At 46.1% G+C, this 27,945-nt stretch overlaps 8 protein-coding genes across 13 annotated transcripts; 4 read left to right on the forward strand and 4 right to left on the reverse strand.

The window, feature by feature from the left end:
- Positions 1 to 252: 252 nt before the first annotated feature.
- Positions 253 to 862, reverse strand: LOC131883396 (very-long-chain (3R)-3-hydroxyacyl-CoA dehydratase 3-like). The gene is made up of 2 exons (XM_059230860.1): positions 529 to 862; positions 253 to 476 (listed from the first exon to the last, which is right to left on the reverse strand). The coding sequence occupies exons 1-2, from the start codon at positions 860 to 862 to the stop codon at positions 253 to 255; spliced, it is 558 nt and encodes a 185-aa protein (XP_059086843.1).
- A 4,008-nt stretch (positions 863 to 4,870) lies between these two features.
- On the forward strand, positions 4,871 to 5,845 carry LOC131883800 (uncharacterized). The gene has a single exon (XM_059231369.1). It carries the CDS (start codon positions 5,001 to 5,003, stop codon positions 5,802 to 5,804), a length of 804 nt encoding a protein of 267 aa, XP_059087352.1. The 5' UTR covers positions 4,871 to 5,000; the 3' UTR covers positions 5,805 to 5,845.
- Positions 5,818 to 8,066, reverse strand: LOC131883798 (glycerol-3-phosphate dehydrogenase [NAD(+)], cytoplasmic-like). 5 transcript variants are annotated; one of them, XM_059231365.1, is made up of 2 exons: positions 7,925 to 8,066; positions 5,818 to 7,002 (listed from the first exon to the last, which is right to left on the reverse strand). In XM_059231365.1, exon 2 carries the CDS (start codon positions 6,974 to 6,976, stop codon positions 5,900 to 5,902), a length of 1,077 nt encoding a protein of 358 aa, XP_059087348.1. In that variant the 5' UTR covers positions 6,977 to 7,002; positions 7,925 to 8,066; the 3' UTR covers positions 5,818 to 5,899. The 5 variants fall into 5 exon arrangements, with proteins under 5 accessions (XP_059087348.1, XP_059087346.1, XP_059087347.1 ...); XM_059231363.1 differs by lacking the exon at positions 7,925 to 8,066 and adding an exon at positions 7,512 to 7,771; XM_059231364.1 differs by lacking the exon at positions 7,925 to 8,066 and adding an exon at positions 7,390 to 7,530.
- Positions 8,067 to 10,256: 2,190 nt separating this feature from the next.
- Positions 10,257 to 12,608, forward strand: LOC131883398 (ADP-dependent glucokinase-like). Its single transcript, XM_059230862.1, has 5 exons — positions 10,257 to 10,831; positions 11,061 to 11,351; positions 11,417 to 11,805; positions 11,876 to 12,075; positions 12,303 to 12,608. Exons 1-5 carry the CDS (start codon positions 10,257 to 10,259, stop codon positions 12,531 to 12,533), a joined length of 1,686 nt encoding a protein of 561 aa, XP_059086845.1. The 3' UTR covers positions 12,534 to 12,608.
- An 82-nt stretch (positions 12,609 to 12,690) lies between these two features.
- Positions 12,691 to 15,936, forward strand: LOC131883796 (sarcolemmal membrane-associated protein-like). Of its 2 annotated transcripts, none has more exons than XM_059231359.1 (8): positions 12,691 to 13,044; positions 13,106 to 13,321; positions 13,389 to 13,739; positions 13,803 to 14,571; positions 14,671 to 14,841; positions 14,905 to 15,014; positions 15,271 to 15,513; positions 15,603 to 15,936. In XM_059231359.1, exons 1-8 carry the CDS (start codon positions 12,934 to 12,936, stop codon positions 15,855 to 15,857), a joined length of 2,226 nt encoding a protein of 741 aa, XP_059087342.1. In that variant the 5' UTR covers positions 12,691 to 12,933; the 3' UTR covers positions 15,858 to 15,936. The 2 variants fall into 2 exon arrangements, with proteins under 2 accessions (XP_059087342.1, XP_059087343.1); XM_059231360.1 differs by having other exon boundaries at positions 12,694 to 13,044; positions 13,389 to 13,724.
- LOC131883799 (breast cancer metastasis-suppressor 1 homolog) lies at positions 15,927 to 17,589 on the reverse strand. Its single transcript, XM_059231368.1, has 3 exons — positions 16,809 to 17,589; positions 16,519 to 16,726; positions 15,927 to 16,433 (listed from the first exon to the last, which is right to left on the reverse strand). The coding sequence occupies exons 1-3, from the start codon at positions 17,399 to 17,401 to the stop codon at positions 16,152 to 16,154; spliced, it is 1,083 nt and encodes a 360-aa protein (XP_059087351.1). The 5' UTR covers positions 17,402 to 17,589; the 3' UTR covers positions 15,927 to 16,151.
- Positions 17,590 to 18,736: 1,147 nt separating this feature from the next.
- LOC131883795 (exportin-1-like) lies at positions 18,737 to 24,179 on the forward strand. Its single transcript, XM_059231358.1, has 4 exons — positions 18,737 to 19,193; positions 20,266 to 20,487; positions 20,569 to 22,044; positions 22,162 to 24,179. Exons 1-4 carry the CDS (start codon positions 19,008 to 19,010, stop codon positions 23,509 to 23,511), a joined length of 3,234 nt encoding a protein of 1,077 aa, XP_059087341.1. The 5' UTR covers positions 18,737 to 19,007; the 3' UTR covers positions 23,512 to 24,179.
- A 125-nt stretch (positions 24,180 to 24,304) lies between these two features.
- On the reverse strand, positions 24,305 to 27,561 carry LOC131883797 (malonate--CoA ligase ACSF3, mitochondrial-like). The gene is made up of 6 exons (XM_059231362.1): positions 26,672 to 27,561; positions 26,356 to 26,590; positions 26,114 to 26,291; positions 25,452 to 25,927; positions 25,275 to 25,372; positions 24,305 to 24,767 (listed from the first exon to the last, which is right to left on the reverse strand). Exons 1-6 carry the CDS (start codon positions 26,947 to 26,949, stop codon positions 24,587 to 24,589), a joined length of 1,446 nt encoding a protein of 481 aa, XP_059087345.1. The 5' UTR covers positions 26,950 to 27,561; the 3' UTR covers positions 24,305 to 24,586.
- Positions 27,562 to 27,945: the final 384 nt, after the last annotated feature.

Below are 27,945 nucleotides of genomic sequence, written 5' to 3' on the forward strand. Positions count from 1 at the left end.
TCTTTCCCTTTTTTGACCCGGCGGACTCAATCTGCTGGGAGAGATCGGCCAGAATGGAACACTTCACTTCTCAGGGGGAGAAAAGCAGCTGATTCCCAACATTAAAACGAATCGAATCCTCCCAGAGATTGCTTGTTATCTGATAGACTCAGGAACCCGTTTCCAATCGACCTTTATCCAATGTATCTCTCAGAGTTCAATCATGTGCATATGAGCTTCTGAGCTCATGTGGTTGAGCTCACGTAGGCTCTTTCATGAACCACTGCAATATGGACGAGTTTTGTACGTCTCGGGAATGAACTCGTCGCCATGACGGGCATATCGCAAGTTCATGATCAGAAACACGTACACAAATCCGCAGAGCATGAACAAGTTGTAGCAAAACAAGTAGATCTTGCGTCTGGACTCCGAGATGAATCCCAACTCTTCCTTCTGCAACTTCTCATAGACCTCAGGATATCGATTCTTAATAAGATCTTGAGTGGACATCCCAGGCTCTTCCGTCTCGGTATCGTCTTCCTCTCTCACGCGATGTCCAACGATCAAAGTCATCTTGAGCCAAGAGAGTTTCTGCTGTGTGTACAAAAGGCGGGCCACCAATCCGGTTCCTTCTTCTGGATATGGATGGTGATTTCCGGTCTTTGATCAAATAGGTGGACTCCTCGCGATTGACCGGGAGAAAGAACTCGATCAAGAAGTGATATTCAACCTCGGACGAGCCCTGAGCCCCGATGCCGTAGCCGGTGAATTCAATCTCCTCCTCGGCGATATTGAGTTGATGCTTTTGCACATGTTTGAGATCCACCCGGAGGAAGATGTGGCTCTCATTTTGAGCCCAGTACACAAAAGGACTCGGCGACATCAGGCAAAGCAATCGCAGATTCAAGAATGTGACGTTGTGTTATTGATTAGTCTGCTAGATTGTAAAAAACAGCTTGGATCATGGATAGAGGAATGGACCAAATAAGAGAAGGGCTTTCTTTCCCTTTTTGACCCGGCGGACTCACTCTGCTGGGAGAGATCGGCCAGAATGGAACACTTCACTTTTTATAGGGAGAAAAGCAGCTGATTCCCAATATTAAAACGAATCGAATCCTCCCAGAGATTGCTTGTTATCTGATAGACTCAGGAACTCGTTTCCAATCGACCTTTGTCCAATGTATCTCTCAGAGTTCAATCATGTGCATATGAGCCTCTGAGCTCATGTGGTTGAGCTCACGTAGGCTCTTTCATGAACCACTGCAATATGGACGAGGATTGGTGGCATAAAAAGTCATTTTCCAAGCGCGACTTATTTTGCTATTTGACATATTTTTTAGAGACGCTAAAATAAGATGAAATCCTGGAAATTTTTGAACAACTTATTTTCATTTGGTAAACTATTTCCCAAATAATGAAACCAAGATCTTCCATGAAAGCCATTGTGGGGGCAATTTGGATTGTTTGGAAATACTCTTTTGGTCAATAGGGCTTGTCAAGTGAACGAGTTCATGAACAACTGACATTATTCCATGGACTAAAATCAAAGACAACATGCCAAGCCATACTGCAAAGTGCATGCATTGAATTTTGAGATTAATTTCATTTTCACCTGCTCATCTAAGCAAATAGTATTGTGGTATTGAGCCAGTTTGATAGAGTGTTCACCAAATTATACCAAACATGTTCATCTTGTTGGGTTTTGTAACACAACTCACTCAAAATCAGTCAATTATTGAAAATTCAATGAGTGGATGGCGGGAGTTGAGTGTGATGTTTGTCTTAATTCTTCTCCCCCAAATGCCCAAAATAATGGTGCCAGACCATACTTTTTGCTTGAATTTCATTCACTTGAAATTCATTTTGCCCTAAGGATAGTCCATAAGAAATTTCCAGGCCCTAGCTATAATCTATGTACTGCCAAGATGGAATTTTGCTCTTGCCCAGATTGTGATGTTTTCAAAATGTGATTGACTGGCATTTTGCTACCTAAGTATCATGCATGTTTGCATTTTGAACTGATGTGATAGAGGTCAAATGAGGTGGAGTCACTCATCATCAACCTCAGCTGAAGAACACTTGAAGCCAAGTTTTTGTGGGGCTCTAGTGAAGAGACATTAATAATGTTAAAATTATTTGTGTTCTGATGCTTAAATTTGACAATTTGGGGAGATGCAGGGGCGCTCTGTGTTCTGTTAACCCAAGGAGTACGCTGAAATGGTTGAATTTGTCAACCAGGCCATGTCAATTTGAGGAAGACAAACAATACATCCAACCTGTACCAGGCATAGACTGAATTTTGTCATTTAATTCAGTTTCCCAGTTTTTGAAGCAAACAGTATTCTGATATAGAACCAAGAGTTTAGAAGAAGGACAAACTGCACAAAAAAATGACATGTTTTTGAGTTTTGTAACACAACTCACTTGATAGTTGAAAATTCAATTGGACAAGGGAGGAGACATGGCATAGTGGTTAGCGCAGTTTCCTAGCATAAGAGAGGTCCCTGGTTCAATTCGCCTTCTTGGCCTTTCTCAAGGAAACTTTTAGACACCAGCCACACCCACAGACAGGGAACGATTTGATATGGACTATGACACTGCCTATCAGAAATAGATTGGACAATGTGATGGCTAGCTTTGTTGGCTAGGTGAGGTTCCCCCCTCCAACACTAGCACTCCAAATACTAAATAAAAAAGGTGCAAGTGCAGGTTGGCTACAATGTTTGTCTTATTTCTCCGTCCTCAAGATGCTGAAAATCAGTGCTGCCCCACATTTTCTAGAATATCCTTTGCTTCACATGCCCTATTGATTTGCATTTCTTAAATTCTTGGATATGGGAAATAATTGGTCCCAACTAGAGACCCTGGATTCAGAGACGCACAAGGTTTGACAAGTGGCTTCACTTCAAAAATGTAAACAATCAATAGAACTAGAAAGTTTTTAAACAGATTTTGAACTGATGCGCTGTTTAAGAGGGAGTTCTATCAATGATATATTTCTTCAAGGACACTGTCAATTTTACTTCAAGACAAGCTGATTCATGCATATGGCATGTTAGATTGTTACTTTCTAAATTCTTTTTGAACCCATTTTTTCATAAGATTAGATTGCTATGATATCTCATTAGCTTATTCAGATTAACATTATCACATGTGAGCTTCCTGAGTCTATCAAGAAACAAGTCCCTTTACACTTCATAATGGAATTTGTTGAACATGGTTGTACTTTCTTTTTTGAAGTGCTTTAGTCCAACTTTAGACTCCAGCATCCAAAAGATCAGTGTGTCAACTACATTTTATTGTGATGTACCACACTAATACAATTCAAAAATGACAAAAGACACTTGTAACTCTGTGGAAAGAGTCAGGGAAATCCATGGTGGATCAAATTTGTCATAAATCAATCAAAGCTTTACCCTATTATGCAATGCAAACATGCGCTCTCTTTTTAGAATCAACTGTCTCACTGTTGGGAAGGTTTCCAAACAAAACCCATGTTTGTTGACAACTGGCAGCCAATCAGATTGGTCAAAATTGATGATGTATACTCAACCTCATGGCACACACGAGGCAGCTGCGAGGGAGCAAAAAATCTCAGAAATCTCTTTAGTGTTGTTTCTCTGACTTGCCCTATAGTTCCAACAAACAAGAAGCCCAGGGCTTCAATTGCTCTTGGTCTGAGATGACTAGCTTTGTGTGGACATTGAAGTAATTCTATGTTTTTGCAAACACAAGTAACATTATTGGACAACTTGAATGACTTGAAAATCCAGATATTAGACCTTGAAAATTACCAGGTCCACACAAATGAAATTTCACTCTTTGCCTTTTCCATTTCTTGTCAAATAAGTTCCACATTTCTGACCAGTGTCAATAAGCGATGATTTTGAAGAATCAGGTAGTTCCTTTATTTTTTTACCCCTTTTAACAAAATGCTTGTCTTGAACCATTTGGCCAGTATTAGGTGGTCAGGACTACTCTGGACTGCAACTTATTTTTTTGCCCTTTTTTGCACTACCATGGTCTTGTCTTAATCATGAATGGTATAGTTTAAAAAAATAGGCGCCAAATCTAGTATTTATCTGAAAAATAACTGTGCTTGAAACACTTTAAACATGTTAAATTGACAAAACTGATTACAAAATTGGGTTGAGTTTTGTTGCTTGGGATTGTCCAAGCCAGAGACAATCAGGTTAGTTGATTTAACAACCTTAAATTTTAATTGAAGATATTTGGCTGGCAGGCAAATAATTGACATATTTTAAATAAAGTATTTGCTTAGGTATCTATGTTAATGATTCAAACCTATTCCATTTATGATTCAGGCCATGGTTGTGGCAAAAAAAGCAAAAAGCAAGTAATGACATGTGCTAGTCCCAGCCCCCTAAGACTGTCAGAATGGACCATGGGGCGCTTTTTGCTACTGATATTAAATAGATAATGGAGTTACTTAAACCTTTAAAACCATCCCTCATGGAGATTTGTTTTTTTGGAATGAGACTAATTGCAGGTTGCTGCAATTTTCAATTTCAGCTCAATCAAGCAACAAGGTCAAAAGTTAGGACCTATCTTAGCACAGAACACAACCAGGCATGGGCTGAATGAATGATAGAAAGCACTCAATGCCAAACTATCAATTCTCAACTCCAGCCTCCCCATCCATATTCCAGTGGTTCATTGTTTCTACTGGGCAAATCCTGGCAAAGATAGCCTTAAAAACTAATGAGTGACTGAATTTTCGAATATTACCCTCCCCCCTCCATTACTTTTAAAGACCACATAGCTTAATGCCTGTTAATTTACTTCAAGTAAACGATTTTGAATGAATGCAATGCACTTTCCATCAAGAAAATAGCTCGAGGTTCCGAGATTTGGTCTCACCCATATTTATGGTCTCACGGACTTGCCCGCCGGTTAATAATGCATACAAACGCACGGCAAACCCGAGACAATCGAAAAGCAGCGGCGGATCAGAACGCGAAGTTCCCAAGTGATCGAACGGTCGGCCAAGATTGGTGATCATGACGATATCCGGACCAATCGTGAAATACGCCCAGAGGCTGAACATTGCCGAGCATAAGGACATCCTTCAAAAGGCCGAGGATTTGTGCCAACAGATCTCGGCCGAGTCCAAGTTTTCCGTCTTGAAATTGAGTGGCTCGTGCCAAACCGTGATCAGTTTGCATTTGGCCTCGAAAGTATGTCGGAGACCCATCCAGGATCTGAAACTCATCCTCAAATCCGCGGGTTTGTCCAAGGTGAAATATCAAAACGTGCTGCGCAATGTCGAATCCGCTTTGAATTTGGAGGAGGTCTTGAGCATTGATGACATCTGCGTCCAGTTAGGCTGCTCTCAAATTCGTCAAAAGGCCGCTAATAGTCTTAAACAGTATCAGGCGACCTTTTTGAGTAAACTATCGGCGTCGCGCCGGGATGATGTTAACTTTGATAAGGCCATTTACCCGTGTGCCGCCATTTTGGCCGCTGTTAAGGCTGAAAAGGGGATAAGGGTCGACAAAAACAAATTATCAGATTTGGGGAGCACCACCAAAACCGAATTGGAAAAGATGGCGGCCGATATATGGGCCGCCCAACCGCAAACGCCGTTGAATACGCCCGTGAAAAAGAAGACTGTCAAGTCTTTGGTGCAAGCCGTTTTGACGCGGGCCTTGGAGAATGAGGAGATTGTCCCGGATACTCCGGGTAAAAAACAAAAGCGGTTCAACGACGATGACGAAGAGAGCGACGACGACCATTGCATATTCAATCGAGACGACTACGAAATGTGGAAGCAGAAGATATTAAATCTGGCCGGTCTCGTGTAAAAAAAACCGTACATATATCTATATATCTTTATTCAAATTTATCCAAGAGTTTCATTGCCTAGCCAGTTGTTCGCTTGAAGTGGCTCTGATCCCATCTACAAACGAGCGTCAAATTGGATCATGTGTTCCGGGTGTTGACGTAGCTGATTGATGAATTCCTCGGGCTTTTGCTCCCCGACGCAGATCTTGTGCACCGAAGTGAACAACGGGAATTGGTCCTCCATGTCCTTGGCTTTGAGGACGAAATTCACTTCGGCCGCTGTTTCAGGTCCTTGCAGTCGCTGGCCATTGAGCATCTCCTTCTCGAGGTCCTCGATGGACTTGTCGGATGTGACGAAGGCCTCGGAGACTCGGCGGTTTCGACCGCCGTAACAGGTAGTGATCAGATCTGCCACACCGCAGCTTTCAAAGAAAGTTGAGAGCTTGGAACCCGGGTAAAACACCTCGGCGTAGCGGATCATTTCCATGAGACCGAGTCGAATCACGGCGGCCTTGGTGTTGTCGCCATATTTGAGACCGTCGACGAATCCAGCGCCGCAAGCCACAATGTTCTTGAGAGCCCCACAAATCTCGACCGTTTTGGCATCATCCACCACCACCACGCGAAAGTTGGGCGTCTGGAACATGGCTTGGAGCCACTTGCCATCGCTGGTGGCATCCACGGCCCCGATCGTGGTCTCGCAAAACTTATCCGCGGCGACTTCACCGGCCAAATTGGCCCCCATCAACACGGAGACAGGGATATTCAAGAGCTCTTTGATGACGACGGAGATGAGCTCAATGCCACCACTGGGCACGATGTGGAAGCCCTTAATGAGCGAGATACCTTGAGCTCCGGGCTTCAGTTTGCCCTTCAATGGCGTCAGACTTCGCTCCAAGAACTGATGGGGAATGACTAAAATGAGAATATCGGCCTCTTGGCAGGCCGTCACGATATCGGGGACGGCCACCACGTTCTCCGGGAACTTCTTGCCAGGCAAATACTTGACATTCTCATGCTTCGTGTTGATGATCTCGGTCAATTTCTGGCCCTCGATCATCTCCTCAAATACCCACATGCGGACCTCGGGGTCAAACTGGCCCGGGTGAGCAGCCGCATTTTGACCCACGATCCGGGCAATAGCTGAACCCCAATTGCCAGAGCCCACGATCGAAATCTTCTTAGCTGCCATGATGTCAGGCAATGAATCCGTTGAATCTGAAACGAAGAGGATGAATTGAATGACTGACGGTTCAAGAGTTCACTCACAAGTGTGTTGGAGAACAAATTTCTGCACAACTCGTCGATATTGTAGACGACGTCGACGACGTCAGCCTTTTCCAGTCCAAACTAAGTGAGCTAAGCTCTAGCTTTGTGTCGACAATGCCTCGACCCCATGGTGGATGTCCGGTCTGAGCTCGGCCACTCTCACGCTACAATCGAGTCATACATGATATTAGTGCAAATGTCACACATAATAAGATGAGCTCAAACAGGACTTTCCAGTTCAGTTCAAGTATTGCTTCGCGACTGCGATCTTGGCGAAGCTATTCGATTAACATAAGCCACATGCCCGAAAAGCAGATCGACTTGTTTTCGTCTTACGTTCAATTAATCTGACTAGCCCTAATGGATGTTATCTTCCGAAGCGGGTTTGTTAGCCGAAAAGAAATTTGAACTCAAGACGAACGAACATGCCACTCACTCCACTCCCGACCAGATCTTACTTGCTCGATGGACTAATGCGAACTTCCATTGAAAGCTGACACAGGAAGCCGACCACTTCAGAAGCGACCGTAGACCAGGAACACGTACCATCATAGTCGATCCTTCTTTTTATCGTACTGTGTGTGAGCTGTCCCTACCGGGATCGAGAAACCGGATCGTTCGTGCGAAAAACGAGCCTCAAACGAAAAAGCGAGACGTTCTAAACCAGACGAGAAAGCTCCGTGGAATTTCATGAATTGGCACGATCCATGATCCATTAATATCCCTACATGCTCCTAGTATGATAAAGAGAGCATGATGATTGATGATGACCCTCTTGGGGTTCGTTAACGTTTGTCAGCACTAAACTCCGCCTAGTCAAATTAGGCTAATGAATTGGTAGAAAGAAGCTAATCAAACAATGAATGGGCACCTGCACGAGTATCCAAATATACTACTAATGATGATAAGGCAGATTAGCATGAGACAAAGGACACAAGAAGCGGTAGGATTGGTCGTGGACGGATTGACTGACAACCACGTACTCGGACATGCACTGCATGCCTGGCGCTAACAAACAGTGAGCAGCATTGTTTGTTGCCTGGATCTTGACTACGTACCCTACGTACGCACGCAGACCTGGTACTACCAGGGTTGCGGAAGTTTTGGATCCCACCAATAAGGAAATGATGTTGATTTCATGGAAGATAACGAAAAAATGAAACATGGACAAGGGAAAGTATCCTGAGATGCAAACAAAGCCAGTGAGTTGTCAGCTTTTCATGGTGGTGACGATTTTCTTTGATAAACCAGCCTTTGTTGTTCACGAAATCAAGTCGATCTTGAGACGGTTGAATTCGAAAATTGGCTTTGGACCACGCAGAAAATGACCCGTCTCTCGAAGTTCTAGCACCCCTGCATGCCTACTTAAGATTCATATTCTTTCTGTTAAGGATTTCGAAGAACTTTATGGGCCATGGCAAATTATTCAGAATTATTTTTATTTATGTGTCTCGGAAGCCGCACTATCCTCAGAATGAACTTTTTGAACTTTAAAAAAAATACCCGAAAAGACTATATTGCTTGAGATTGAAGCCCAACACTTTAGTATAGAGTTATGGGAATTGGATGATAAATTTCAAAGGTGGCACATGTTCAGAATCTCAATTCGGATCAAAGACATTTAGTATTCAAACCAAACAATTGCATGGCAATTCATAAAGGCTTCTGTAACATGCTATGCGGGAATGGCCCTGATCGTTCTGTGATATTTCGCCCAATGGCATGGTGTACCGTTTTGACTGACCAAGTTGACTTTCGCCCTCATTTCCTTGAAAGGGGTTGAAAACGTCAAAAAATGGCTGAACAATTTTTCCTACTCCCTCCATACTTGAAATCTTGCATTTATTGTTTTCTATAAATGTTTTTTCCCCAAACAGCTTGATTATCTTGCTCTTTGCACAAGTTTTCTGGCTCCCGCAAGTTGCTTGGTTATTACTTATTAGAACTTTGAAATTACTGATTTATTCATTAATTGTTACTTTTCTGTCATTATTTAATCCAACAGAACCAGTAAAGTCAAAGTAATTAGAATGATATAACCTAAGATTTAAGAGATCAACATTTTCAGCATTTAGGGCGGCATACCTGATTTTTTTGCTGTGAAAACGCTTTTGTTCAATATATTATTTTAAATCAAATACCTTTTTCTAAAGTTTCTGGCAAATTTCATTACCCTTTAGTTGAAGTTCAATAGAATTTTCGCTTTTCATAAATTTGTTTATAATTGTGCTCAAATATGTAAAATGAAGGATCAGCATCTTTATGTTTTGCATTTTTTCTGTTGCATTATAAAGTGCATTTTTGTTAATATTAATTGCATTTTTTGAACAGCCGTCAAAGAATGAGAAGTGTAAAAGGACCAGATGGCGAGAAAGCACTTAAGACAACTACGTAGTGTTGAGCCGAGCATATACTTTTCGAGACCGGACCAAAATTATGTTTTAATATGACACAAAAATTGAATGCGGTGCCGTTCGCTGGTATGTGTGGGTATCGCCATCTAGTTTTGTCGAAATCTGTTGTATCTGGACATACTTTAAAAGGAAAGATCTACATAGAGCATCTTTAGTTGTAGCAATAGCATGACTGATGTCACAACAACAATTTTTATGATGAATACACATGCTGGCATGGGATTTCCAAATCATGACTGTGAACAGCATATTCAATTGCCAGGACTGAAACATGAAACTAGAATACAAATTTGATCTCAGGAAACATTGTTACGTGAAGCCTTAATTCTGAGGCCACGAAGGTTCATAAAGACCATGAAGACCGTCATAGCATTGAGCATCCAAGCTGCCCAAGGGCGGACAAAATGTATTTTGAGTCAAATTGGCTTTTGGCAAAAAGCCTTTGCTTCCACTTTGCCAGTTATTTAGAACAAGGAATCCCATCTCTCTTTTTTTTGAGGAACGATTTGAGATAGTCCAAGAAACTGAAACCCCTTTGACTGCAACAGGAGAGTCTGGTCTAAAAACTCGCTGCCATCTCTACAAACGAGTCTGACTGATTCTCGAACACGTAGCTCGACGTTTTCCTCCTATGTGGTTCCAAGCTGTTTGGGGCTTTAGAACTCGTTCACTGACCAATACATGAACATTGACCGATGGATGGCACGTCTAACGATGACGTGACATAAACATTGGGTCAAGTACTTTTAAGACAGAAGAGGTGAGGACAAATGGATTAACTGCGGTGATATGCTGCGCACTATCGGTTTCGGCCTGTCCACCGGGATTTTGTTGGCTCTTTTGGCTCAATATTATTGCCCGGAAATCACCCCGTTCTGGTTCATCCATCATGGACAGAAAGGGCGTATGGAACATGTGCTCAACGCATTAGTTTCTCAAGAACAATCAGTGGACTTGGCGGGCTTGGCGTCATTTTCCTCGGTCAATCCGCCACCTCGGATTGCCATTGGGTTTGGAGCGTGTCATGATTTGTTGGCTCTTTTGGCTCAATATTATTGCCCGGAAATCACCCCGTTCTGGTTCATCCATCATGGACAGAAAGGGCGTATGGAACATGTGCTCAACGCATTAGTTTCTCAAGAGCAATCAGTGGACTTGGCGGGCTTGGCGTCATTTTCCTCGGTCAATCCGCCACCTCGGATTGCCATTGGGTTTGGAGCGTGTCATGATTTATTTGTGAATGCGAGCCACATGTTTTCCGGTCAGGATCCGCCCAAGGTTCCTGAGCATTTCAATGACATCACCACCTACTCGGAATTCCAGAGTGTTTTCGCTTACTTCTTCCGTCATGGGGCTGCCGCCGAGTACGTACTACGTTCATTCACAATAGGTTTTTGAGTATCCCGAAAATGTTAGGACATTTCCAAACATAAGTCAACCCAAAGAATGCCAGTTTTTTTTTAACATTATTCAAGTTCAATGCGTAAATTATATTCAATTTGTTACTCTTTCCTTTACACATGGCCTTTTCCCCGATCTAATATGGTTATTGCATGGCTCAATTATGATTTTTTTTGTTATGTGCTGTACCAGGCGTTTCGTTTCTGAGGACAAGTTGTTCAAAGGCCTAGTGGCCAAAGCGGAACAAGACCCCGCCCATCGTTATGCCTTGGGCGGCAATGCCCCCGTCATGGCCCTACGATTCGCCCAAGAAGGGGCAGAGGTCCTTTTGGCCGGTCGAATGAGCCCAGAGTTGAAAAAGTCACTGCCCACGATGATAACTGTGGCTGGATCGGACCACGTGGCCCACGATGATGTCCATTTGATCTTGGAGTATAAGCGGAACCAAGTTTGGCAACAATATCAAAGCCCACGAGCCAACAGGTTACCTCATGGGGCCATGTTATGCATAGGTCACCGGTTCAAATTGCTTTCTCATTGACTTTTAGATTCATCGTTCATAGTGACGTCAATAATCCGATGGTCAGTTCACTGGAAGACTTCGAGCGGTCCCTCCAGGGTTACAAACCCAATCTGTTATTAGTGAGCGGGCTTCAGATGATGGATAATTATCCATTCAAAGCAGGCGCGCGAATCGCTCGCTTGATGAAGATTCAAGCACTCATGAAACGTCAACCCATGGACCAGACTCGGATTCACTTCGAGATGGCCTCTTTTGTGGACGAATCACTCCTGACCGAGCTCACGCAGCAAGTGATTCCTTATGCGGATTCCTTGGGCATGAATGAGCAAGAATTACCCAATCTCTTGAGCATGCTCAAGCATGGAAACATCAGCTACGTCTCGAATTCCAACCCCCGCATCGCCGTGGTTCTCGGTATGGAACATGATGTGTATCCAAAGTATTTTTCTAGCCCGGCATTTGGTTACTTTAATTTTGGTTGCAGATCAAATGAGGGAAGTCTATAAAAAGTTGGGCTCTTTCAATTATCAAGTGAACGGACCCCGTCCATTGACTCGTCTTCATGTGCATACTCTGGCATATCAGGCGTTTCTTGTGAAGAAGGGTAGTTTGTGGAAGAATACAGTTGTGGCGGCCGCCAAGGCCAGTCTCACTGCCAACCGCCATGTTTGCGCTTCGCCTCAGGTGAGAAGGGTCTGATAGTTTTGTCGTTTAGACCCTGAGAGCTTATCTCGCCAAGAGTTGTCTTTTGTTGCCCTCAGTGAATTCAGCAAAAACATGATACTTTGAATGATCTCTATGAGTTCAAAGTTACCCAATTTCTCATAAGAATCCAAATTTTTCCAAAATGAGTACACGTGTTTGAATTTGAAAATGACATTCCATGTCCTTTTTTTCGATTTCGATTTTAGATTGATTTGGAAAAGGCCTTTATCATCATGGATGACAGCTTCTCGACCTCGACGGATCGCGAAAAGAGCACCCGAATCATTTTTGACGACCATCGCCCTGTGGCGTGTTGGAGTGAAGATCACCTAGATATTCAATTCTGCATCGCCCCCAATTTGGTGTGCTCGGAAGCTCAGCAAACTGCTGGAGGCGGAGATAACATTTCGGCCGCAGGCCTGATATTTCAAGTGTAGCTTTCAACACCTTTCTGTTTCTTTATATTTTCCGTCAATTTGCTGTGATAATGAAATAAACTGTCATGAATCAGACACGCAACTAATGAGTCGACCATACAAGAAGGGAAGTAGAGCAGTTCAGTCATGGCATGCAATCGACATAAATCCCTCGTATTCTTTGATTTGGACCTAATCCAAAAGATGCGAGAAAGTGAGAGGGTTGTGCATGAGGCATCATGCTCTTTTCTTTCATGTTCCCGAAGAACAGGGAACAAAATAGGCGAACTAAGAGCAAGAAAGCGAGTGAGTGAGAACGAGCAAGAGAGGGAACAAATATTGCCCTGAATAAGTGTGTTTGCTCAGAATCTCAATCTGCCACAAACTCCTCCGGGGATTTCATATTCTGGACAAAGAGGACATGAGTGCAAAGGCCGTATTGGTGGCCAAGGCCAATTCGCATCCCTTTGATGATCGAGCTCTTATTTTGGACGTGCCTACGAAAATCGGTCGGAGCCACAAAGATGACCAGGTAAAAACATCGCCTCAGAAAATGAATCAAATGAATGACTACTTGGAGAGGTTTTTCAAAGGCTGAGTCTGGGAACGGATTTTTCGACTGTAAAGTGCTCTCCAGACAACACGCCATTCTCATGTATGAAGACGATAAATTCTACCTTATGGACACGGGGAGTAGCAACGGGAGCTTTGTGAACAACATTCGCTTGAGCAAAAGTGGAGAGGAGTCCAAATTGACTCGAATCTACACCAACGATGTCCTTCGTTTCGGATCCGACGTAGTGGACAAGGTAATAAGAGGACCTCTTTTTCCGTTTTCCGCCAATAATCTACTCCAATTTCGACCTATACGTGCAGCAACGACAGATCACACAAAAGTGCGTGGTAATGAAGGTGAGGTTGTTCTATCCGGACGGACCCGAGGTCGAATCCCGCCCCTCCGAATCCCGTTTATTCCGACCCAATGATTCCATGGAAGATCTCAGTGCTCTCACCCAGACATTGCAAGAGTCTCTGAGTCGCGAAAAACATCTAGAGGATAAGATGATCCGGATTCGGGGGATGATCAGCAAGAACATTGGCAAAACGCATACGGATCTTCTCCGACTCTTTGAGAACATGAAACAAGAGCTCATGAACAACGAGTTGAACTTCAGTAAAGGGATCAATACCGAGCTTGAGGCTTATCAAAAGGTTGAAAACAGTCATGTATTGACATTCTCATTGAAAAAAAAAATCGGTTAGTATGAAGCGCAATATTTGTCCTTTCAGATCATGTCAGAAAATGTGGAGCTCCACCGACGAGCTTCGGAGCAAGACAAAGTCTTGCAAGAGTTTCGCCATGCGAACGAATCCCTGTCCAATCAACAGCAATCTGATAAAATCGAAATCACCTCACTTCGAAAGACTTGTCAACTTCAGAAGCAATCCATCGACTCCTTGGAAAAGGAACTTCACAACGTCCATGATGAGCTTCATCACAACCGTTTGGAATCGGATGAGCGCTACAACAACAAAATCAGAGACATGGAACAATCCAAGAAGGAACTCATGGAACACTACGAGCAAGAAATAACCAAGAACGAGGACGCTTTCATGGAGGAACGCACCAAAATTCGGGAACAACTCTTAGAAGTCACTCGGAACGAAGCCAATCTTTTGAACAGGATTAGATGTCTGGAATCGGAGGAGCAATATTCGCACGCTGAGGTGGAAAAGGTTCTTATCCGGGAAAGGGAAGCACAAGAGAGCAGGCAAAAGCTGGATATCCAAGTGGAACAGCTCAAGAACCAATTGGATCAGGCTGAAACTGCTTTAGAGGAACAGAAATCCAAGATTGTCATTCAACGATCCGAAGAGGACATTGAGCAGATAGCGAAATTGGAGGATCACATTGGGAAGTTGCAGCACGACATTGCTTATCTGAAGCAAGAGCTTTTGGAGGCTCGAGCCCGGAAATCTGCCTCTGATGATGAATTACGAACGATCAAGGACAAGTTGGAGACTCTCGAGAATTCAATCACCTCACTCACAAACGAAGGTAAATGATCAGCATGACTCATTAGCTAGGAGGTGGAACAGGCCTCCTCGCTCCATTTAAAGACTTGTTTACAGAAAGTTCTGCCTTTTCTTTCTTTAGGTCTGAGACATAGGAAGCAAATCTCAGAGTTGAATGAAGCCTTGGAAGAGAAGTCCAAGGAAGCCGATCATTGGGAAAAGTTGGTGGGAGAAATGGAGTCCTCCCTCTCCCAAGACGAGATGACCCGAGTTCAAATCCAAGATCTTCGAGATGAGCTCCATGGAGCCGAAAGTAAGTGAACAAGCAAAAAACCAAGCCACTTCGACAAATTCGAGTGTGTTCTTTGTCTGGCAGGGAATTTGAAGCTTCGCCAAGACGACCTACTTTATCTGAAGAACGGGATCAAGTCCCGGGACGAGACCATTCAGCAACTGGAGATCGATCTCTCATGCGTCCGAGGCCAGGTAACCAATGTAATGACCAAGGTGATCCATGATTTGGAACACAATGACTTGCACGAGGAGGATATTGATGACCATGATGGGAGTGATTCTGACACGCTCACTTTTGTGGCCAGTGATGACGATGGGGATGGCAGCCGAGACCCCGATATATTCGTGTCGGATCTGGAATGAGTACCCATTCATGAATCCTTAAAAAATGAAATAAAGGCCTTCAGTTTCGAGAGGTTGTTTTTTGAAACGATTTTGTCTTTTAAAGGTCCAAAACGTGGAGGAGGAACTTCAGATTACAAAAGACGAAACCAGTTATGTGACGAATATCAAAGATGAGAACGCTCAGTTGAAACAGCGACTCGTGGACCTTCAAGATGAGTTTAATTACGCCCAGGATCACGCCAATCACTTGACGGATGAATTAGCTCGACAACAAATCCTGTATTCCGAACTCAAGAAGATGAGAGGCCGTGGCGAGGAGATTGATCAAATTCACGAATACAAACAGGTTTGTTCGTCCAATCATTCATTGGCGGAGGCCGACCAGGAAAATCCCACTTGAGCGTATGATGTATCACGGATTCTTTTGATCTGCAGGAGTTGAAGGCGCTCTACGAGCGATTATCCGACATGGAGCAACGTGACCACCACCAACGGAAACAAATCCAGACCTTGGAGCAAGACAGATTGGAAATGACGGCCGAAGTCACGGAAACGCGACGTCTCTTGGCCCGCAACCCGCATTTATCACCCGCAGAGGCCGCCATGCACACCGTGGGTAATCTCAAGGTCTACGAGTTGATCTTGGGCTTGCTCTTTCTTTTTGTACTCTTCACGTACGGGATATTTTAAGGAACACTCAGCACAACACTCTGGTTTTCTGTGGGACAGAGGCACTTTTTCAATTGATGAATAAATAAATAGCGTGGTACTTAAGTACATTTAGATTGTCCCGACATGGGTCACAAGGGTTGTTTGGGTGTGTACAAGGAAAAAATGAACCATGATCTCGAAGAATCGAGACTCGGAGGCAAGGTTGAGGCAGACCAACCTTCGGAATAATACGATGAGGTCAAACAAGTTGATGAAATCACAGCCAGAGACATACTACGCAGCTCAGGGGCAGGGCTTGCCACTCAATCTCCGTCAGACGGCGGTCTTCTTTCTCTGCGTCATGGACTTCTTGATGGCGGTCCAATCCTCCAAGATGTCATCCTCCGTCAGCATGTATACAATGTAGGGCCCGGTCACCGACACGGGCTTCTTCCGCCGATCCGGATCCATGGGATCGGCTTTCCGTTTACGGGACTTGCCGGATCGCTCCCATAAGCCACTCGAGAGGTCCACGTTCTGCTTGTCTTCTTCGAGTCGGTGAATTTTGTCTTCCAACTCGGCCTTTATCGAGTCCAATAACAAGCCTTTCTCGCTCTGTAAGTTGTGTAACATCCTTTGAGATTGGCTAATGGATCTTTATTGAAAAAAAGAATACCGCAAGCTTAAAGTAAGAACTGACCTCGTAGTTCTGATCGGTGGCCAGCATTTCGGCATCAAACTTGCACTGGATATTGGCTAGACGGAGCTCTTTGAGCACCTGTCCCACCTCCAGGCGATTTCGTAAGTTCACCTGAAGCTCCTCCAACGGTTGCAGGTACTCGGCGGCTTGACTGGCCCGCACATCATTTAACTTGATCTCGATCTGCGTAATCCGCTCGCGGTACAATCTGCAATTCAATGGGCATGATAATGTATTACTATCTACTCAACGGACCGATCCATGGCTATCCCAACGGTTGGTGGACTCACTGTTCCCGGAGGATGGCGAACTGTTTCTCGAGATCCGTCAAGTCATCGACGAACTCGTCGCGTTTCTTCTCGCAATCGCCCACATCCACATCCGAACTGTCCTCTTCCTCTTCGTCCTCCTCATTGTCTTCTTCCTGATCGTCGTCCTCTTCCTCGTCCTCATCCTCCTCGTCGTCGTCATCTTCGCTGGATTCGCCCTCAGTCTCTTTCACCCGAGCCGTGGAGTCATGACCCGATCGAGCCGCCTGACCCGCAGCGTGTCGACCGCGTCCGCTTCTTCGGCTCCCACTAACCGGACCCGAGGCCGTGGGCCCCGGACGAGCAGGGGGAGCTGGACTAGGCGGGGCCACGGGTGCATGAGGTGTGTCTTCCTCTTCGTCGTCATCTTCCTCATGATCTTCCTCCTCTTGATCGTCTTCTTCCTCATCGTCGTGCTCATCCTCGTCGCTCAAGCCGGATTCGTCCAAGTCCTCACCGTCACTGGCCTCGGCTTGACTGTTAGGCGTGGCCCCGGGCGTGGCGTGGGCGCCGTGACGGGATTGAGCCGCTTTGGCTTGAGCCGGCGAGCCAACCGCCGTGGTCTTAGGATTCATGGCCAGGGACGGTAGGAGGGTCGAGTTGGCGGGTCAACACGGTTTCAATATTAATTCCAATTCGAACCTTCTCAGTCTGATCCGACAGAGGCCAATCCGGAGGAGACGGACAGATAGATGGCAGACGCCAGTAACGATGGATGGATGGATGGATGGATGGATGGATGGATGGATGGATCCTTTGGATTGGAGAGGTTGTTTGTTGTGGTGAGAAACTTCTTCTGCATGAAGCCAACAGCTGGACACAGGGCCCAAACACACACACAGACACACACACAGACACACACACAGACAGACACAGACAGAGAGAGAGAGCGGGGAGAGCGGGCAGAGAGACCACGCACGGACAGCCACGGCAGGGAGGCCAAAATTCTCATAGATACAAGGCCAGAAATGATCATATTCGATGATTTGATCAACCAAATCATCGAATATGATGCAAGATTAGATCCAAGTCAAGATGTCGTAATTGTGTTGTGATTATTAATGGTCCCAAAAAATATAGGAGAGGCGTCTTACAGATACGTTTGGTTTTCCTGGCCGATCTACTTGAAGGATTTGAATGGCGTCCCTGTTATCTAGCCTGAGGCCAGGTGAGAACGTAGAATGAGTCTGTCGAGTCCTGGAATTGAGCGGAGAAGAGCCCTCGCTTCTGCCTGTCCAAGATTAATCCTACCATTTTCTGCCTAGACAGCCGCTTAAAGTTGAGTGGAAAGTTTCTAGAGCAGGGTGATGGAACCGGGCTTGTGGTCGCCTGACTTACCACATACTAATTCAAGAGGAGATATGGCATACCACTCGAGAATATTTCATATGGGCACAAATAATACTACTATAACGCAGGCTTTTTTCATTATCCCCGGTAAATATTTATTTAATCAAACAAGGGATCGATTTTCCGATATACTATTTATTTTTTCATTCGCTCCCAAAGAGGTCCAAAAAATTTCATGACTTTTCTCGAGCTAGATTCAGATTCGGAACCATTCGGTTAATCTGAGGAAACAAGTCTGGTCACATCTGCATCGGCCCTCATGGTCCGCTTGCCTTTCCAGCCACACTATCAACCAGCCTAATGCTCTGGCTTCCCCGGTCAAGAATGACGTCACGACCGAAAAGAGGAGAAGGGGTCGCGCCTGCACAAATTTCACATTCAAAACACAATCCCATTCCACCCCCACTACGCCTTTAATCCCCACCCACCCTTGACCAAAACCGCCCCACTATCCCTCCTAAGCCTTATCCCGGCCCTTTTCTCGCCTTCAATTCGCTTCATTCCAGCCAATCCACCAGTGATCCGAGTGTTTTCGTTGGCCAATTTTGCCCGTTCGCCCCCGAATGGTCATAACTGGCCCAATCCAGTTTGTACCGGTTGTGTTGGCTTGGGCCTCCCTGGTTCATTTGCCGTGAGACGCTCAAGCTGAACGGACGTCGCTACCCTCCTCGTTGAAACGGACCCCCTCGCGTACCCAGAACCTACCCCCAAATATCGTGTCTGGATTGATTGACCTGGGTGGACATCCCGGACCATCCCCCGAGACTGCGAGACCGCTCGGATCGCGAACGATTGTTAGTCGGGTGGCTGGATCGGTGACTGGACAGGAGGATGGCGGTGACGGTGGGCGTGTTAGCCCAAGAGACGGTGAACAAGTTGCTGGACTTCAATCAGAAGCTGGATATCGGCTTGCTGGATGAGGTGGTGAGCACCATGTATGCGGGCACGGGCGAGCAGCAAAAGATGGCCCAAGAGGTGCTGACCACGCTCAAGGAGCATCCCGATGCCTGGACCAAAGTAAGAGCAGCATGGAACGGAGGAATCACTTCAATCCTCAATCCTCCAGGCCGAAAGATTTAGAAAGTTAGAAACCCACACGCCTTCTTATGAATGGATAATGATGAATTGCCCGTGGTACGATTGGACAGGCGTTCATCATACCCAGAAATGAAATGGGTCATCTGCGATAGCCGATGACCTTGACGACATGTAAAGCGCGCCCAGACCAACCCTGAAATATGGGATGGAATGACCTCCTGAAACTAGAAGTGGGTCCGTCCATGCATGTGAAACAACGACGACACGCGAAAAAGGAGGCAGGGATCGATGGGTCTGACCACCCGCCCCTCTGTCGAATGAGTAGAGCCAACTGCCAACACTCCCCCGACCACATTGCAACGCTCTGGGTTTTCGTTGTTAGCGATTTCATCCAGTTAAGCCCACCTTTAGAACTCACAACGTCAGACTGACCTCGTGTCCATTGGTTTAGCTCTGAAGTCTTTGGCATCCCCGCTAATGTTTTTGTGCCTAACGCTCACTTTCACCCGCACATGCTAGCCCCGACTGGGTTAGAGCGATACGCACTGTATTCCAGATCAGAATTGCCGTCCTAAACTTTACTGAAGAAGATTTTTTTTTCGAACGCAGTTAATGCCACGGAGGCCCCTGTGGGCCCCCGTTTCTAGTAACAGAGAACGACGTTAGGCTGGAACGTAAATAGGTGTATCGTACTAAACCGGGTTAAGTTCATGGTCGCGACTGGAAGTACACCTGGGAGGCCGGATGGGCCCTTTGACGTCAAAATCTGCTTGTTTTTGTGAACCTGTTTTGGACGACTTTATCCAATGGCCACTCGAAAATTGGCAGTACATGTGGTCGTCGATGGGTCAACGCCATAAAGGGCCATGGGTTATATCAAAATATGTTATGCATGACCAATCTCGATCAATTTGAATTGCTAATGAGGGCAATCTGTAATTGGTTGTGTTTAGCTTGATGAAAGCGAGTCATTACCAGCTTTGGGTTTCATGCTGGTGATCGGGTCAATGGTTAAACCACGATTACTCAGTGACTGTGTTTCCTGTTTCAGGTGGATACTATCTTGGAGTTCTCCAATAACCAACAGACCAAGTACTACGCCCTACAGATCCTAGAGAGCGTGATCAAAACACGCTGGAAGGTGCTACCCCGAAATCAATGTGAAGGCATCAAAAAGTACATCGTGGGTCTGATTATCAAGACCAGTTCCGTGCCCGAGAGCCTCGAGCGCGAGAAGACTTATTTGAACAAGCTGAACATGATCCTGGTCCAGGTAAATACCTCACCATTGATCTGGCACGCAGAAACCAAACCTTTGTAGCTTAACACTAACATTGACTTTTATTTCCCGTAGATCTTGAAACGGGAATGGCCCAAGAATTGGGAGTCGTTCATCCCGGACATCATTGGCGCCTCCAAGACCAACGAGTCTCTCTGCCAGAATAACATGGTCATTTTGAAGTTGCTGAGTGAAGAGGTGTTCGATTTCTCGTCCGGTCAGATGACCCAGACCAAGGCCAAACACCTCAAGGACACGATGTGCGCACAATTCTCGGAAGTGTTTCAGTTGTGTCAGTTCGTGTTGGACAACTCGCAGAACGCGCCCCTAGTCGCCGCCACATTGGAGACACTCCTTCGCTTTCTCAACTGGATTCCTCTTGGCTACATCTTCGAGACGAAGCTCATCAATACGCTCATCTTCAAGTTCTTCAACGTGCCAATGTTCAGGAATGTGACGCTGAAGTCGCTTACCGAGATCGCCTCCGTCTCTGTCAATCACTACGACGAGATCTTCCTGACCCTCTTCACTCAGGCCCTTCAACAACTCGACGAGATGCTGCCAGTGGAGACGAATATCAAGGAGGCTTATGCCACCGGTCAGGACTCCGAGCAGCAATTCATCCAGGACTTGGCACTCTTCCTCTGCACCTATCTCAAAGAGCACGGTGTCCTGCTCGAGAAACAGAACGCCAATGAAACTCTGTTGAAAGCCCTCCACTACTTGCTCCTCATCTCCGAGGTGGAAGAGGTCGAGATCTTCAAGATTTGTCTCGAGTATTGGAATAGTCTATGCACGGACCTCTACCGTGAGAGCCCGTTCTCCTCGAGCTCGTCACCCCTGTTCATGTCACGCCCCAGTCCGGCCACTCCTCAAAGGAAACAGTTCTACCAACCACTTCTGACCAAAGTCCGATACATCATGATCTCGCGGATGGCCAAACCTGAAGAGGTACTGGTCGTGGAAAATGACCAAGGCGAAGTCGTCAGAGAGTTCATGAAAGACACGGACTCGATCAACATGTACAAGAACATGCGCGAAACACTCGTCTACCTGACTCATCTGGACTATTTGGACACTGAGCGGATCATGTCGGAGAAGCTGCAGAATCAGGTCAACGGCAACGATTGGTCGTGGAAGAATTTGAACACGCTCTGCTGGGCCATTGGCTCCATATCCGGCTCCATGCATGATGAAGACGAGAAGCGCTTCTTGGTAACTGTCATTAAGGACCTGCTGGGGTTGTGTGAGCAAAAGAAGGGCAAGGACAACAAGGCCATCGTAGCCTCAAACATCATGTATATTGTGGGTCAGTACCCGCGTTTCTTGCGCGCCCATTGGCGATTCCTCAAGACCGTGGTGAACAAGTTATTTGAGTTCATGCACGAGACGCACGAGGGTGTTCAAGACATGGCTTGCGACACATTTATCAAGATTGCCCAGAAGTGTCGCCGCCAATTCGTTCAGATCCAAGTGGGTGAAGTGATGCCCTTCATCGATGAGCTGCTTGCTAATATCAATTCCATCATCTGTGACTTGCAGCCGCAACAGGTAAAAACGAATCAACGTTTATTTTTGAGCTAGACAAAAGATGCCGTCCTAGATCGAGATGTTGATGGATTAAGTCGGACTGTGGAACTCATTTTTTCTCTGACTGCATTATTTCAGGTCCATACGTTCTACGAAGCCGTAGGGCACATGATCTCGGCCAGTTCGGACTCACAACAGCAAGAGCAACTTATAGACAAATACATGCAGCTGCCCAATCAGGTGTGGGACGATATTATCAATCAGGCGTCGAAGAATGTCGATGTTCTCAAAAATCCCGAGGCTGTGAGACAGCTGGGCAGTATTCTCAAAACCAACGTGAGGGCCTGCAAAGCCCTCGGCCATCCGTTCGTCGCCCAACTGGGCAGGATCTACCTGGACATGCTCAATGTGTACAAGGTGATGTCCGAGAACATTTCCACGGCCACGAGGCTCAACGGAGAAGTCGTCACGCGCCAACCTCTCATCAAGAGCATGCGAGTGGTCAAGAAAGAAACCCTTAAGTTGATCTCGTGTTGGGTGGAACGCTCTAATGATCCCAACATGGTCCTAGAAAACTTCATCCCACCACTACTCGACGCCGTCCTGCTTGATTACCAAAGGTGCTTGGTGCCCTCGGCCCGAGAGCCCGAAGTGCTCTCCACCATGGCCGTGGTGGTCAATCGCCTCAAAAACACCATCACGAGCGAGATCCCCAAGATCTTTGACGCCCTCTTCGAATGCACGCTCGAGATGATCAACAAGGACTTCGAGGAGTTTCCGGAGCATCGGACCAATTTCTTCATTCTCCTTCAGGCGGTCAACCTCTACTGCTTCCAAGCATTTCTCAACATCCCCGCCACACAATTCAAGCTTGTCCTCGACTCGGTCATCTGGGCTTTCAAGCACACGATGCGGAACGTGGCCGACACCGGCCTGAACATTCTATTCCAACTGCTCAAGAACGTGTCCAACCACCCGGAGGCAGCCCAAAGCTTCTATCAGACCTACTACACCGATATCCTTCAACACATGTTCAGTGTGGTCACAGACACGTCACACACGGCAGGTCTGACCATGCACGCCACCATCCTCGCCTACATGTTCACCTTAGTGGAGGCTAATAAAATCACCGTGAGTCTGAGCTCGAATCCTGCCGTGGCCGGTGCTCCGGCTAACAATGTGGCCTTTGTGCAAGACTTTGTGGCCAATCTCCTTCGCACTGCCTTCCCTCAATTGACGGACAATCAGATCAAGATCACGGTCCAAGGCTTGTTCAACCTGGATCAGGACATCCCCGGGTTCAAGGAGCATTTGCGAGACTTCCTCGTCCAAATCCGCGAGTTCACCGGCGAGGACGATTCCGATCTCTTTTTGGAGGAGCGGGAAGCTGCCCTGAAGCAAGCCCAGGATGAAAAACGCAAGCTTCAAATTGCCGTTCCGGGTATCCTGAATCCCCACGAGCTGCCCGAGGAGATGCAGGAAATGTGATAGATTTGCTACATTCAACGAAGTTAATGTGTTCTTCGCACATCACCAAAGTCGGGTCGAGTTCCTCGTTGTGGTGAGCACCATTTCAAGTGGAGGCTCGCGCTTTAAGTTGTTCTTGATTCCTCACCTTTTTTGGCCATATCTCTCTATCTCCCCCCCCAACCTCCTGAATGTTGCGTACTTATCTGGACTGGGTCTGCCTGTTTACGAAAGAGATACTATTATACTATACGTATCCGAAATCCGTCTCTTTTTTGCAGTCAAGAGTCTATTCTTGGTGTGTTTGTGAGATGTTGTATACAGTCCAACCAAAGATCATTATCCTCTTTCCTCCTCTCCTTCCTGCACCCTCCTCTCCTCCCTTTTCCTTCTTAAGAGAACTGCATTTCTGTTGCAGCTGAACTCCATGGCAGAACTAATGATGAAGACTTCTTATCCTCTACTTGTTCATTCGTGTGCCGCAGGGGCCTACCAACCCTTTCAAAGACTAGTAGTGAATGTATGGAACCAAGTCGAGGACGAATCCAGTGGTTCCCTAAATTATACTAGGGTTTCACCTCGTGGACGACAACCAACTCTTATTAATAATCTATATTGTTGTGAAGCAAAGCGAGAAAAAAGCAGAGCACTCTTCTCAGGTCCTCAACAGCTCGAACTCTTCCTCCGGCTTGATTTAGAGGGTACGTAATAGATATGATGATCGCTGCTTGATTGATGCTAATAACATTTAAAGAAATGGAGAAAAAAAATAAACACAATCCCCACCCAAAACGAGCAGGCATTTAACCCTTGGTCGTCTGTCGTAATCTGAATGTATTCCGGAGTCCTATAGGAAAATATACGGAAATTTAGGGTTCACACCAGAAACGAGCATCTTCTCTTACTCATCATCAGCAATCGTTATCCATGTACACTGGGGTCGATCAAGAACTGACAACCACACATTTGCATTGGTGAACTGTTCGGGTTTTTTTTTCTCCTAAATCTGACATTCGTTGGAACAGCACTGAGAAACGACAGTGATGTCACGAGGGTCCTTGCACACAAAATCAACGAAATCACGATATGTGAATCCTCAAAGTACTTCAATTCCACCACGGCTAACTTTAACCTTGTCTCCCGTGGATACGAAGCCTTGGCTGTCTGTCTTGATTTGTTTCGACTGTCCGGGAGCCTTTAACATGAGCTCACCCATCACGGTGTGACGGCTTTGGCAATTCAGATCCAAAACATCCACACCGCCCGTAGATAGCGTTCTGCAAAGAATATATATAACTTTATTCAAATGATCCATGTCCTCTCTACCTCCTAAAAAACGACGCGAGCCAAGATAAAAATGTTATACAAAACTGATGGAATATATGTTAAGTATTACCTGAAGAAGGTCAAAGCAAGAGAGCGAACAATTAATTATTAGACTTTTTTTTAATTGCCGGGTATTTATTTCCTCAGAGTATTTTTTTGAAAATTGGTAATAAAACAGTTGCCAAATAAAGGGGTAGAAGATATCTTAAGCAGCGCTACAAAACTGGCTTCTTTAAAGCAAAACTGAGGCATATCAGCATTAAAACCTAAGGCATCAAAACAATGCGTGGAATTATTTCCCCTTCGATTCAGACATAGCTATAGGTTTGAATAATAGTATTCCCCACGGCAATTTCACATTATAACCAAACAACCGCAGCATGCCCGTACAATTTCCCGTCATACACCAAATTATGAAAAACATCTGCGGGTGCCATTGATCTCTTTCGTAATCTTACCTAACCACTTTGGTCTCTGTTAAGCGCAACGGAAGTAAATGATGTTTCACGATTTTGCTCTGATGCTCAGGAACTTGCCCACTCAACACTGTTCCGGTCTAAAAAAAGGCAATTCAAAAGGTCAAATTCATCTCTCGTTCAAATTATCGAGAACTGATATCTCTGGCATCAAATTACCGTGGTTTTCGTGTAACAATCGATGATCTGGTGACCAGTAGCTGAATGCCAGGATTTTCGAAGATCTCGCGATACAAGGTCCATACTACTGAACATGCCTCGAATCCGTTTCAACAACGTGCTTCGTACGTAATCCTTCTTCTTCTTATCCACAAAGATCTCTCTATAGCGGGTCAGCAGCTTGCCATAATATCCGGGTAAGGACGGGAACATGTTGACTTTAGGCAGAGGCTCGGGACAATTCACACCGATACCGAGGAGATACGACCAAACTTTGACGGTGTCGAATTGCGAAAGGTTCACGATCCGTCCGCCCACGGATAAAGGCGTGAGCATCGACGTGATGTTCCCATAAGCGGTGTCCAAGGGTAATGTGTGGAGTAAGGAACACTTCTCCGTGAGGTCCCATGCTTGAGATATGTGCAGCATTTGATGGTTGAGCTCATTGTGGCCGAAAAGCACGGCCTTGGGCTTATCTGCAACATTGAACCACACACAAGGCTAAATTGACGGGCTTCAAAGCTCAAATTGTTTGTTTGGACCGATGCCAAACTTGTCCTCTGTCAGTTCTTGACCTCCCCGAGAGCACACATATTACGCTTTTTCTTCGGGGGCACACCAATATGACTGACTTTTTCGTCAGAACAATGGCTCCTCCTCACCTGTATATTTACGAGAGTACAAAATGAGAGCACCCGGATGAGACAAGTAGAACTCTTCACTCTGGGGATCCTGGGGAAATGGTAGGGCATCATCTTCGAACGATTTCTTGGGATGAGCCGTCCACGTGTGATCCAGACAAATCAGTTTGCGGCCTAACTTCTGGGCCACGTCGTTGATCTGATTTCGAAATAAAACCTGGTTAGCAGGGCAAACATCGGACCTGAACCATGCTCAGGCTTACCCGATCGATTTGACTCTTGGCGGAAATGACCAAGGAGCAATCCGAATCTTGCAGACAAAACTCCATCTCAGCCGGGGTTTGGGCCTGGTTCAAAGGGACGGCAATGTGGCCACTCATCCAACACGCCCATTGGGTGATGACGTGGCTGGCCCCATTGGGACACAAGATGGCGATCCGCTGATGAGGGGCCTGGGAAGGCAGCATGTCGGCGATCATCTGGGACAGATCCAGACTCCTATCGACATAGGATAATATAATGTGAAGGCACATTATTGTCACGTGGAAATGGAGGGTGGCCGGCGATGGCCAATCTTACCGTCGAAAGATATCTTCATAGAGAAAATTGCCGTCATTGTCGCATACGGCTATGCGCGTTTTGAAAGCCTGGGCCTGGGCGTACACGGGCCGGTGCAACTTCAGGGCGGGAACGGGCGGTGGCAGTGAGTGGGACGAGGCGGTGGAAGTGGTTTTCTGGACCACAGTGGAAAATGTGGAGGCGGGTCGGCGAGCCCCGCGGGAGTCAGAGGTGGGCCAAAGTTTCTGGAACACTCGTGGTCGAGTCGACCACGCCTTCAGCGAATGGGTCACTTCCATGATGTTCACGGACGAGGACGGGGTAGTACGGATCAGTCCAATAAATACCAGGGACCCAATACCGATCAAGGGCTAACGGACACCAGACAACGGGATTCTAACCTGGGCAGGCACTTGGAGACCCAGCGATCCACTCACGCGCTCAACAAGGACTGCTTGACCAACAACTCCCAACTCAATCGTAATCAGGGGTCGGTTCAATTGGACGGATGCCAATTCCCCCGATCACAAGATCAACAAGCTCCACACGGGGTTCAAGACAGAAAATTGACGCCAATGAAGGGTCCGCGAGAGAAAGCCAGGCTCAATCCCCCCCGCGGGCCACAGCTTTAAACGGTGAAAACCAAGATCAGGAACAGCAAGATGAACAGGAGATACACCATGAGAACAAACATCACGGTGGTTACACGGTTAGTGTTGTCATCCACTCAGGTCCTGGACAGGTCTCGAGGTCTCCCCAACATGCCAACGGCCAAGCAATTAGACTCGAAGTAGTTGATGAGACGTCAGTTCAGGCATCAATTCATCGTACTTCAGTACGATCGAGTGGCTAACGTTTGGAGGCGTGAACCGTTCGGATCCGTCCAGAATACACTCCAAGCGCGATCAGGCTCCCGGCGGGCCGATGCTCCTCCGTGTGTTACGATGGGCCCACGCCTCGGAGCGGTTCTCACTCGCGAACGTCACCCTTCAGTCACAGACAGAACGAGCGTTGATCGGACACTTGAGAACATGCTAGTCAGAAGGGGCCTGGGTACAGAGCGTACCGACCGTACAGACACGGACTTCTGGAGATGTGGACTGCGATCACCTTATTCGTACGACCATAAGATATGATTGAATCGATAAACTTGGCCAAATTTGAGCCTAAAGGGAACTCAGGAGGCCTAGTCAAAGTTATGTTGGAAACACCTCATAAAATTCGAAATTTCAGCCTGCTCTACGTCTGCTACACAAGCTTTTGACAACGTAAGTTTGATTAATGCGAAAAGTGGC

Source organism: Tigriopus californicus, chromosome 7 (genome assembly GCF_007210705.1).
Source record: "Tigriopus californicus strain San Diego chromosome 7, Tcal_SD_v2.1, whole genome shotgun sequence".
Lineage (NCBI taxonomy): Eukaryota > Metazoa > Arthropoda > Copepoda > Harpacticoida > Harpacticidae > Tigriopus > Tigriopus californicus.